At 45.2% G+C, this 13,027-nt stretch overlaps 2 protein-coding genes and 1 long non-coding RNA gene across 3 annotated transcripts; 1 reads left to right on the plus strand and 2 right to left on the minus strand.

Moving 5' to 3' along the window:
• Positions 1-880: 880 nt before the first annotated feature.
• LOC123134056 (uncharacterized) lies at positions 881-1,901 on the minus strand. The gene is made up of 2 exons (XR_006465487.1): positions 1,330-1,901; positions 881-1,233 (listed from the first exon to the last, which is right to left on the minus strand). It is a non-coding gene; the product is annotated as an uncharacterized lncRNA (long non-coding RNA).
• A 3,778-nt stretch (positions 1,902-5,679) lies between these two features.
• On the plus strand, positions 5,680-9,459 carry LOC123136867 (PTI1-like tyrosine-protein kinase At3g15890). The gene is made up of 4 exons (XM_044556375.1): positions 5,680-5,974; positions 6,534-6,690; positions 8,217-8,479; positions 8,564-9,459. The coding sequence occupies exons 1-4, from the start codon at positions 5,940-5,942 to the stop codon at positions 9,225-9,227; spliced, it is 1,119 nt and encodes a 372-aa protein (XP_044412310.1). The 5' UTR covers positions 5,680-5,939; the 3' UTR covers positions 9,228-9,459.
• A 577-nt stretch (positions 9,460-10,036) lies between these two features.
• On the minus strand, positions 10,037-12,751 carry LOC123136868 (uncharacterized; the record flags this gene model as incomplete). The annotated part of the gene is given in 5 exon segments (XM_044556376.1): positions 10,037-10,537; positions 10,613-10,699; positions 10,792-10,971; positions 12,064-12,116; positions 12,640-12,751. Coding segments are annotated over 5 exon segments (534 nt in total). The 3' UTR covers positions 10,037-10,377.
• Positions 12,752-13,027: the final 276 nt, after the last annotated feature.

The raw sequence follows: 13,027 nt of genomic DNA on the forward strand, positions 1-13,027 counted from the left end.
AAGTAATCCCAGAGTGGAGCACTGGACAGCGGTCAAGAACATCCTGAAATATCTGAAAAGGACTAAGGATATGTTTCTCGTTTATGGAGGTGACAAAGAGCTCGTCATAAACGGTTACGTCGATGCAAGCTTTGACACTGATCCGGATGACTCTAAGTCGCAATCCGGATACGTATTTTTATTGAGTGGAGGAGCTGTCAGTTGGTGCAGTTTCAAGCAGAGCGTCGTGGCGGGATCTACGTGTGAAGCGGAGTACATTGCTGCTTCGGAAGCAGCAAATAAAGGAGTCTGGATGAAGGAGTTCATATCCGATCTAGGTGTCATACCTAGTGCATCGGGTCCAATGAAAATCTTTTGTGACAATACTGGTGCAATTGCCTTGGCAAAGGAATCCAGATTTCAAAAGAGAACCAAGCACATCAAGAGACGCTTCAATTCCATCCGTCATCAAGTGTCGGAGGGGAACATAGAGATTTGCAAGATACATACGGATCTGAATGTTGCAGACCCGATGACTAAGCCTCTTCCACGAAAACATGATCAACACCAAAACTCCATGGGTGTTAGAATCATTACTTTGTAGGGATAATTGATTTTGTGCCCTTAGTTGTGTCCCACTCGGCTAGTTTGCCCCTAGTTTTCGAAAACCCTCGGTTTTGACCAAGTTCGTTTGCTTCTCTTGTGTTTTTACCCTTCCGTCACGTTTCCATCCAGTTAGTGTTGTTTGACAGTGTGTTGACCATCCATGGACTTTTCACTGGACCATTTTGTCCCTACTTCCTTGATCTATTGTGAGACACTGCCAAGTGGGGCCCATCACCGAGAAAACCACCCCTCTCTTCCCACTATCATGTGGGACCCACAACATACAAAATATCTGTAAATTCTGCATAACTTTTCGATGCAATAATTAACACACCACAAACTAATTAAATATACTAGCTAATTACATTGGGGCAAGTGTTAAAAGAATACAATGGGTCAACAATTAGATGTTGCCTCTATAGTACAAGGATGAGCTTGTCGGAGCCAAAGGATTTGTAGCCGGAGCTGACCAAATCCTCCTTGTCGGAGGAGAGAAGGAGAATGAGCTTGTTGGCGCTATTGGTGACGATTCCATGGCAGATCTCGCCGGATTCGCGGGAAAATGGAGATGGGGCAGCGAGGCATGCAGGTCCCGCGGCGGAACAGAGTTAGATCTGGGGCTCTTGGCGCCATGGCCATGGTGTTCTCCTGCGGGGACATAGAGAGGGATGTGAGGCAAGGGGAAAAGAAGAGAGAGCGAGAGAGAAAGGGGAGAGAAGGAATACAGGGCATCGGCGGGATGACCTGCGGGTCTCACCAACAACGAGTTTCACGGCAAGATGAGATCCACAGGCGCGAGGTTGGTTTCATGGCGTTGGGCAGCCATGGATCGATCTGTAGACACGTGAACGAAGAGAGGGAAAGGGATTAGAGAGGAGAAGTAAAAGGGAAGGAGGAGAAAAGCAACTGTGAAGAGAAGAGGGTGGTCCGATGCTGCTCCGGTGAAGTCAAACGATGGCGGCAGTGGAGTCTTCCGATCCAGATCGGGTCGAGGCCGGGGCTGGTGGCCACCGACGGGAATGTCGACATCGCTAGTGGTGATGTGACCTTGCGCAGAACCATGGAGGTGGAGGACTAAAGGATAAGATTTGAGTGATGGGGGAGGGGATCTCGGGCTAGGTTCTGACCAGCGGGAGAGAAGGCAGAGAAGATCTGGAATGGTTTTCACAGTGATGGGCCCTACTTGGCAGTGTCTCGTGAGAGAGTGAGGAAGCAGGGGAAAAAGGTCCAGAGAAAAGTCCAAAGACGGTCAACACACAGTCAAACGACACTAACTAGACGGAAACGTGACGGAAGGGTAAAAACACAAGAGGAGCAAGCGGACTTCATCAAAACCGAGGATTTTTGGAAACTAGGGGCCAACCAGCCGAGTGGGACACAACTAGTGGCATGAATACAATTATCCCTACTTTCTAATCTAGATTATTGCTCTAGTGAAAGTGGGATACTGAAGGAAATATGCCCTAGAGGCAATAATAAAGTTATTATTTATTTCCTTATTTCATGATAGATGTTTATTATTCATGCTAGAATTGTATTAGCCGGAAACTTAGTACATGTGTGAATACATAGACAAAACATATTGTCCTTAGTATGCCTCTACTTGACTAGCTCGTTAATCAAAGATGGTTATGTTTCCTAACCATAGACATGTGTTGTCATTTGATGAACGGGATCACATCATTAGGAGAATGATGTGATGGACATGACCCATCCGTTAGATTAGCATTATGATCGTTACAGTTTCATTGATACTGCTTTCTTCATGACTTATACATGTTCCTCAGACTATGAGATTATGCAACTCCCAAATACCGGAAGAACACCTTGTGTGCTATCAAACGTCACAACATAAATGGGTGATTATAAAGATGCTCTACAGGTGTCTCTGAAGGTGTTTGTTGGATTGACATAGATCGAGATTAGGATTTGTCACCCCGTGTTTCGGAGAGGTATCTTTGGGCCCTTTCGGTAATACTCATCACTATAAGCCTTGCAAGCATTGTAACTAATTAGTTAGTTGCGGGATAAAGTATTACGGAACGAGTAAAGAGACTTGCCGGTAGCGAGATTGAACTAGGCATGATGATACCGACGATCGAATCTCGGGCAAGTAACATACCGATGACAAAGGGAACAATGTATGTTGTTATGCGGTTTGACCAATAAAGATCTTTGTAGAATATGTAGGAGCCAATATGAGCATCGAAGTTCTGCTATTGGTTATTGACCGGAGATGTGTCTCAGTCATGTCTACATAGTTCTTGAACCCGTAGGGTCCGCACGGTTAACGTTCGATGACGATATGTATTATGGGTTATGTGTTTTTGATGACCGAAATTTGTTCGGAGTCCCGGATGAGATCGCGGACGTGACGAGGAGTCTCGAAATGGTCGAGACATAAAGATTGATATATTGGATGGCTATATTCGGACACCGGAAGTGTTCTGAAAAGTTTCGGGTAAAACCGGAGTGTCGGAGGGTTACCGGAACCCCCCGGGGGCATTAATGGGCCTCGATGGGCCTTAGTGCGAAGAGAGGAAGGGCCAGGAGGGGCTGTCCGCCCCTGGTTCCGAATTGGGCTAGGGAAAGGGGGCGGCGCCCCCCTTTCTTCCCCCCCCCCCCTCTTCCTTTCTTCTTCCCCCTCTTCCTTGGGTGGAAACCTACTAGGACTTGGAATCCTAGTAGGATTCCCCTCTCCTGGCGCGCCCTAGGAGGGCCGGCCGACCTCCCCCTTGCTCCTTTATATACGGGGGCAGGGGGGCATCCTAGAACACACAAGTTTCTCTCCCAATCGTGTGTGGTGCCCTCCTCCACAGTTACACACCTCGATCATCCCATCGCAGTGCTTAGGCGAAGCCCTGCGCCGGTAGCATCATCATCACCATCGCCACGCCGTCGTGCTGACGGAACTCACTCTCGTACTTAACTGGATCAAGAGCATGAGGGACGTCATCGAGCTGAACGTGTGTTGAACGCGGAGGTGTCGTACGTTCGGTACTTGATTGATTGGATCGCGAAGAAGTTCGACTACATCAACCGCGTTATTGAAATGCTTCCGCTTTCGGTCTATGGGGTACGTGGACACACTCTCCCCTCTCGTTGCTATGCATCACCTAGATAGATCTTGCATGGTCGTAGGAATTTTTTCAAAATTACTGCGTTCCTCAACAAAGTGTGAGTCCCATTTGATCCCAACAGTGTTCTTATTTTCCTCTAAAATCATACACTTGCTTACTCCTGACAAATGGGGTCCACACTTATCATTGTGGGATAGAGAGAACTGGCATGTGGGTATAGGAAAATTTTTGTCATATAACATGGTCAACGCGTTTGACCTGGTAATAACAATGTCTAATGGCATTTTTGAGCAAGCATCTGATGAAACGATGGCATTTTTAGATATCTAATGGCATTTTTGAGCAAGCATCTCATGGAACAATGGATTTTTTTAGCAGTTGTAATTTTTAATGGCAAAACTGATTAGTGGGACACAACTAGTGGCATAAATGATAAAACCCCACAAATGAAATTTCATCTCTCCCAGGTAACAGGGGTTCTTTGTAAAAAATATATATATATATCGAGGGTGTTTTGTAAAAATCAGGTCACACGTTCCTTCTCTCCGGCCCAACGGTTGACAGCGGGCTCCGCGTGCCTAGTCAACATCGATTCCGTATAGAAATGAGATAAGCATTGTATTTGCGCATCAAAGCTAAGCTTTTGCACCACTTTAATGTACACCACAACTTTTAGCATTAAAGTGACCGTTTGCGCCAAGTTCTAGCACCATCAGTGTAATTTACTCTACAATAAACTAAATGTCAATCTTTTCCCTTAATTATTTTTAACAAAAATGGTTGAATTCATAAGTGCAATGGCAACACCTTGAAATAGTTGAGTTTCATAATGGTAATATTTTATATTTCTGATTAGGGTCGGTCGAACCCGACGCTCGATGATGCCGCGATGTAGAGTAGACTGGCGGTAAGATCTCTGTGCTGCATTCATAAACTAAAAGCCATGTGAGCGTCCGACAACCATGCACACACAAAACTGTCTTTCGCGTCCTACTCAAACCGCTACTCCGCTCTCCGCACTGCATTCCTACCGGTCTAGAGCGGTCGTGACCGGTCACTAGCGCGTGTTCGGTCGAATGATGCAACATTCACAACAGTGATGCGTTGGAGGCGCTAGCTCCGGCCAGCCGTTCACGCCATGTCTGCTGGCTCATAGCAACGCTATAGGGTGGGGCGACAGGACGGATTCTTATTACATTGAAGTTGGTTTATTACTGTGGGAACCGAACGAGAACGAGCACCTCTACCAGTGCATGGCGAGCAGTGGTTTCAACTGCATTAGTCATGGGAATTAAGGCAGTACTAATCACACGAATTAAGGGGGGTTTTGTTGGATTTTGATTAGCTATTTTTCACGGGCGAAATTTTTTGCTTGGGGCGAACGAGATGCATATGCATCTTGACTTATATTCTTAGATTATATAATTTTCGTTAGGTGCCCTATGCACTTGGACGAGAAGTATAAACGAACATTGATTAAATTGTCAAAAGAAAATGAACAACGATTAACACTGATTTGTCTGAGCCAATGAATGTTTTGCTAAACAATACCCGTAAGATGCAACGCAATTTGCACAAGAAAACAACGAGGCAATCAATACATTACACACGTTCGACGAGAACTGGTCTCCCAATCCATCTAAAATAACATTATTCCCCCATTGTTTGCACTTATCTTAGCGAAGTGTCCCCAGCAATCTTCTCATCTTTGGTCAAACATAGCCATCCAACAGCCAGCCAGCCAGGCCCTCCTCTCCCAAAAAAACAAAAGTAAAAACAAAAACCCGGGCCCCAGCCACAACCCATGGCCCTACCGTCAGCCACAAGGCCGCAGGCAACGACCCCGGCCCGTCACCCGCCGCGTCACCTCACCACCCCCGGTTTAATCCCGACCGTTGGGTCCGTTACCGCATTGGTTCAAAACCCGCCAACGGGAAGCCGCCAAGTGGGCGACGCGCCCCGGCGGGTCACCGCCCGCGGGTGAGCGGACCGCGCCTCGGCTGCTTTGCGTGCGCTAGTGGGGGAGCGGTGCGCGTCGAGGGAGCCGACAACGCCCCGAGAACGAGAACTCCTGTGCTGTGCTGCCCCTCTCTCTCTCCCCCCACTGAGTCTCCTGTGCTGCCCCCGCTGACCTGCGGCCACCGACGGCGAGTGGAGGCGGACGACGGGTTCCCGCCGCGGGCTCTTCGGCGGCGCCGCGTCAGGGCTCGCGCGGGCTGGTGCTGATTTGAGGGAGATTCGGGGCCGGGGCCGGAGCCGGCGCGGCCTCTGGGGATGGGGTGGCTTTCCTGCTGCAAGCGGTCGAACGGGTGAGTGGCAACGGGGTGATTTAGCTTACTGGAAGTGTGTTTTGGGGAAGTTTGGGTCGTCGGTTGGGTACAAGGGTGGGGTTTTGCCCTTTTGGGGGAACTCGTACAACAAGATTGTTCCAGTTTTATTTGTTGTTGGTTTGTGTGGGAGATTGAATTGGAGCCATTAGCTTATGAATTCTCTCTTTATCAGGTTATTATGTGTTGTTGATTGGCTTGAGTAGCAATTGATTTTGATTCTGGGGAAATACTGAGGTTGGGGTTCCTAAATCTGTGAGCTTCATTTCTGATTTGCTCATAAATTAGCACAAAAAAATTACTGTTGTTATCGGGAATATTGCTGTTAATTTGAAGCTGTCAGCTAACGAGCTGCAGATACAATGGAGTGCAGATTTTTATGCATAAGTAATTTGTTCAAAAAAAAATATGTTGTGAAGGAAATTGTTCAGACTTGCGGGGGGAATAGTTGGATAGAGTGCTAACATTGCGGCCTTACTTAGTGTACCCGACAAGTAGTTGAATTTTCTGAAGAAGTTCTAATAATCTGTTGTGCTCCTAGGGCCCAACCCGGCAGGAAGAAGAAGAAGGACACGACATGGCGGATCTTCTCACTCAAGGAGCTTCAGTTGGCGACCAACAATTTCAACTACGATAACAAGCTTGGTGAAGGTGGATTCGGCAGTGTCTACTGGGGCCAGCTCTGGGACGGATCACAGGTGCAGTCCCTCTCTTAAAAAAAATAAGAAACGCAAGATGCCGCAACTTGTGTTATGCTATGTGCACACTGATTTGTTGTATCTGTTGTTTCTAGTGTCTTTTATTATTACTGCTACGAATAGGACAATGAAGTGGAGTCCCGCGGTTGTTGGTGCTTGTGATTTATAGCTGAATTTAGTTTCACCTCCTAATTTATTTCTGGTTTCTAGTGCCGTTTGAAATTTAAAATGGTTGTAGTTTTCAGAGCCCGGGAATATTCTTTGAGAATGAACAACAATCCAAACTGGACCCACACTCTTTGAAAGTGCAAAGAACGAACTTTCTGGTCTGGTGGAAAACTAACTTTCTCTCGCCTTCAACTATTGGTTTACTTTTCAAGTCAAAAGAACTGTTGGTTTACTTTTTTATGCATTCACTTTACCGAGGATATAGCCTTTGCTTTGTGGTAGAGAAGGTTTCATGATCACAAGCTAGATAGGACCATATTTTTTAAGTATGAATACAGCCGAGGAGGTATAGAAAATTAGAAAGCATATATGGCCTGGATAGATGCAATCATACTGCCTTGACAAAGCCAGACAATCACTATATGTTTGTTCTGAGTATCTGCTTGTACTAGGTGTAGAAATGTAAATGACATCTTGGTAGACTCATATGGATATATTTAAATGAAAGATGAGGCAAGAGGTTGACTTGGGATGAACTTAATAAGTAAAGAATTAAGGAAAGTTTGATCAAAATGCCACGTCTTAGTTTCCTTCCTGATAAACGATGCCCCATCATTTGTCACTGACAGGTGGCCCTGGACCCCAAATGTCGTGACACACGCTATGATCACTGAACGGGGTAGAGTGGGGCCATATATCTACCTGCTAGTTTGTGGGGCAGTGGCATAAGTGCATAACTAAAAACTACTAGAAGCCCACAACTTGGTAGCTTGTGTTTTTCTAGAATCCTATGAGCATATTAAAGGGAGTTGAAACAGAGTACCTATATAGAAGTTTATCTTCAGAAGTTGTTTATAAATGACAGTGTGTTAGAACTGCTCAACTTAATCTCCTTTGCAAATATTGTTTTTCTTATTTGGATATTGTAACCAATGAGCAATTTTTTGTAAGATAGTGTTGCTGTTGCCTAGCTTTTTGGTATGTTTGTTATCGACTTTATTATGACTGTTACTCCCTCCATTCCTAAATATAAGTCTTTTTAGAGATTTCCAATATGAACTACATACGGATGTATATAGACATATTTTAGAGTGTACATGCACTCATTTTACTCCGTATGTAGTCCATAGTGGAATCTCTTAAAAGACTTATATTTAGGAACAGAGGGAGTACATTTCATGAGAAGTTTGTAGTTGTTTTATTTCGCCAGAAGTTTTAAGTTGTTACGTTTCAATTGAAGTGCCATGTGGTGACTATCAGAGTATGCACCTTGTATTTATTCCATGTAAAGTCAAGAAATTGCATTTTAATTCCTCCCCAACCTAGTTAGCACCTCAACTGTTTATTCCATGTAACAGATTGCGGTGAAAAGGCTCAAGAGTTGGAGCAACAAGGCTGAAAAGGAGTTTGCTGTCGAGGTCGAGGTTTTGGCACGAGTGCGGCATAAGAGCCTCTTGAGCTTACGTGGATATTGCGCTGAAGGCCAGGAGCGCCTGATAGTCTACGACTATATGCAGAACCTGAGCTTGCACTCTCACCTGCACGGACAGCATGCAGCTGAATGCCATCTTGGTTGGGAGCGAAGAATGAACATCGCCATTGATTCGGCTGAGGGCATCGCGTAAGCCTCTCAACATCACTTTATAATATTCATTCATCATAATGCAGCAGTCTAATAACATTTAAATACCTCTGCGCCTTGTAGTTATCTTCATCACCATGCGATCCCACATATCATCCATAGAGACGTCAAGGCGAGCAACGTTCTCCTGGACGCGAATTTCCAAGCACGGGTCGCCGATTTCGGGTTTGCAAAACTCATACCAGACGGTGCGACCCATGTCACCACAAAGGTGAAAGGCACGCTCGGTTACCTCGCGCCGGAGTATGCGATGCTTGGCAAGGCCAAAGAAAGCTGCGATGTCTACAGCTTCGGAGTGCTCTTGCTAGAGCTTGCCAGCGGAAAGAAGCCAGTCGAGAAGATAAACCCTACGACAAAGCTCACCATCACCGAGTGGGCGCTTCCACTCGCTCGCGAGCAGAAGTTCAAGGAGATGGCTGACCCGAAGCTGGGGGATAGCTTTGTCGAGGCCGAGGTGAAGCGGATGGTGCTCGTCGGGCTTGCTTGCACTCAGACCAAGCCAGAACAGAGGCCGGTGATGTCCGAGGTTGTGGAGATGCTCAAGGGGGAATCTGCCGAGAAGTTCTCCATCTTGGAGAATGATCTGTTCAAGCCTCAGCCGACCAGCTCTGTCCAGGGCACCTCTGGCCCCTGCAGCTCGGACGCCATCACCGAAGAGAAGGAATCGAAAGAGGATACGATCGAGGAGGCGACTGATTCGAGCGAGACGGTGCCCTCAGCTAGGTAGTGTGATGCACAAAGGTGTGTATATCCCTTCCTGGGATGTGTGTGGTTTGTGTATGTCTGCGTATGGTTGTTTCTTGTTGTTGGATGGTTACTTGGGCCCTTCACCAGTCCAGAGATGTACTTGTGGTTCCTTGTATTGTTGATTTCTTTTGGCAATGGTTGTGATGTGGCTTGTAAGATTCGTATTGGACTGATTCCGACAATAACAAGTCGTTCATGTGTTCCTGTACTCACCCAATTTAACTCATCAATTATCTGGTGTGCAAAGCCTACGGTTAGCGACTTATACTTGCGCAAAAGACTTTTTCACTCAAGCAGATTTTACCATGATTGTCATGATTTCTTCATGGTCAAAAATTGTACAAACACACATGGAGAACATATTTTCACATAGAGTTTGCCATAGGCTACAGATAGTATCTCTGAATAGACAAGTTTAACTGCAGAAATAACTACACATAGATAATATAATATATGTTGAACCTCTATGTTATACTCCCTCCGTTCCGCAATATAAGGTGTCTTTACTTTTTCAAAAGTCAAATTTGTGCTTGTTTTTACCAAGTTTTTAGAAAAATACTTTAATGACTACAATATCAAACTTGTATCATCAGATCCATCCTTAAAAATGTATTTTTATATTTTATTTATTTTGTATTAGGAGTGTTGATATTTTATTCCAGAATCCTAGTCAAATATACATATATGTTGTGACTTTCACGGATTTATGCACCTTATATTCTGGAATGAGGGAGTATTATTCTTGATAAATATAACAGTATGAAACAAGCTACAGACAAAATCTCTGAATTGAACTGGCAAACACATAAAGCACATGCTTCACAGTAATGCTGGACCATGGAGAGGTTTTGAACAATACTATGCGCATTCAGTTCACAGGTGATGCATTATCCATACATAACTATAGCTCAAAGGTCAAAAAAAAACATGCAACACCTACAGAGCATAGGATTTCTAACAAGGATGAACCATTATACATCATCACACTCATGCGGCGTTGCAAATCACAAGCATATATGATTCGTTCTCATCAAACACATAAAAACAATTGATATCTCAACCTGTCAACCATATCAGTCTTCCAGACGAGTCTCAACACAGAGTTCAGAAACTGCCTCAGTCCGCCACACTCAACTCGTGAAATTATGTTTATTAAAGAGACGCATAGCATTAGGATTCTTCAAAACTGCATTGGATCTTGGCACCTGGTTTTTCCTGCGACTCAGGAATTCGAGGGCCTTTTTAATGTGCTCTGTTGACCGAACATCTTTCAGCAGAATTGTTTCAGGTCTGATAAACATTAGCAACCATTAGAATAACAGTTTAAAAGAAAATCATACGAGAAGACAGGACCATGAAAATTACCCAGTAGTTGCAGTTTTCAATCTTTTCTTCTTCTTTTGGACATTCTGGTTTACATTTTCTTCCTCAGAATCTGATGAGAAGGTTTGCCTGAAAAAAAATATGAAGACAGGGTAAGCAATAATGTCCAAAAAGATTAAAAAGGATTTAAATGTATGGCAGTTTGAAGGCGGTAAACATACTTCTCACGTGCTGCAAGCATTTCAATTACGCTCTTGGGAAGTGTGCCAGGCATAGCATGTGTCTCCTCATCCACTTCTGTATCTTTATCTTCTACTTTCAGAGGCTTCTTTTTATTCGGTTTTGAGGATGTTTTCCGTTGGGCCCAGCGTTTCCTCCGGTCTTTCTCCTCCTGGGTTGCTCTACAAGATTACACGTTGTCAGGTCAGAGAGGGTACCATCAGCAGGAAAAGTGACATCAATTAGTGACTAACATAAGTCAACAGTATATATAAATAGTCAGTTCGGATGGATGTTCCCAAAAAGACAGAAACAACATGCGTTTGCCAACAGATTACAAGAAATGGGGGTAAGCCTATTTGCAACTACAGATTTGCCACTGAAAATGCACTACTCATGTGTCAATGACACGAGGGTCCAAGAAGAGATCATGGCAAATGTGTAAACCCAAAACGCAATAGTGACATGTGTTCAATAGGCAGGACTAGAAATTGAAAATTTTGAGGTAGTATGCACAGAAAGCTCTAAGTTTAGGGTGAAAGGGATGGTGATGTGCCACATTCCCCCCAAAGCCGCAACCCGTGAGGAATTACCCTGTTATAGAGGAAGGGCATGAGAAGTATTCATCCCTGAAGCCAACCCCAGGGTGGGTATTACCGCCCTGGTGTTGGGGATACCTCCCCCATCAACAATCACCTTCCCAGTGCCCACAAGTATATGTTCTTATATACGCCCAAGTTGCCACATCTGCAAGTCTAAAGCATAAGCATTTGGTCTCTACCCTTACAAATTTCTGCATAACCTTGTACAGTTTCTTTATTTAGCACTCCACCATCTTTTTGTGGACTAATAAGACTACATGTTTATACTTAATCATATAATAAACACATAAAATGAACTCAACATCACTGAACTTTAGGTATTTACAGGAAAATACTACCCCAAAATCCCTAGTGAGGATGGGAGGCAGCAGAAAAGGTGCCACAATAGCTAAATGTGCATATGAATGGTAGGCAATCATCGCTCATGACGAATGACCTGTGGCCATCCCGCTGCTGAAGCAGTATAAACCAATATAGACCAGAAAATCACTTATTAGACTAATGTAGCATGTTTTTGGCTTTAGGATTTTTTTTATGAGACCCGCAAAATCTACAACGGAAAATCGGAAATTACATGGAGCGAGAGCAACAGAACGAATAATGATGAGCTTAACTTCTCAAAGTCATCTCCACGTGTCCACTCAAACAGTATCAGAAGTGCAAGACGCAAACCTGACAGCACTGTCCTTCTCTACTTTGCTGATTTCTTCATGTTTCTCCACACCCTACAAGGCATCAACAGCAGGAAAGAACACTCAGCATCATGTAGACATACTCCGACAGGAACTAGATTAAAGAATGGAGGAAGCTAGACGAAAAGCCACCACCGAGACTACAGAAGTTTGCTTGATCCTGACAATGAGCACAAGTCTTCCTATATGGGTCTCCCTGCTCATCATGATTTTGTGCTGCTTTATGTAAAGCTTGCATCCCCAGCAGTGTTGGGTTCTAAGTATGTGTTGTTCACTCTTGGCCGATTAGAGCTTTTATTGATCTAAATCCGGGCTCATTTCGAACCTTTATGTCTATATAAATTATAAAGACAAGAAATTCCTGTTCCCGGAGCGTAGTAATCGGCCTTGGTGGGAAGTACAGGTGCTCCTAACTAGGCGGAATACTTCAGGTTTGCTGCTACCGGAAAGTACACACGCGCAGCACGCGGACTCCTCGCACACTCCTACGTCACCCAGGCTTTACCAGCGCGAGCTCTCGTCTCACAGGACCGGAGGGAATAGCCAAGGAACGTACCTGGACGGCGGTGAGCTCCTCGGGGGCGCCGTCGGAGTCGCTTCCGCTGTCCATTTATGAGCTGAGACGTTGCCGGTCGGAGCTCCTCTCTATTGTGGTCGCTAGCCTCCGTCTCCGCCGCCGCCGCCGCCGCCGCCGTGGGAGTGGGTACTTGCGAGGGTTTGAAGCGGGTGCGGACGGGAAGGGAGGAAGGAAAGCCGGGCTTTTCTCCTTTAGTTCCCCTCTCTGGGCCGCCCACCTGGGCCCGTTGGGCTTATTTCTTTTTTGAGAAGTCCCGTTGGGCTTATCCTAATGCGATCGGGTTGGAAGTGGACTCGGACACCAGATTTCCTCTACAAATTCGAAGGCACCACTCAAAAAAAATACAAATTCGAAGGCAGAACTTATT

This window comes from Triticum aestivum, chromosome 6B (assembly GCF_018294505.1).
Source record: "Triticum aestivum cultivar Chinese Spring chromosome 6B, IWGSC CS RefSeq v2.1, whole genome shotgun sequence".
NCBI lineage: Eukaryota > Viridiplantae > Streptophyta > Magnoliopsida > Poales > Poaceae > Triticum > Triticum aestivum.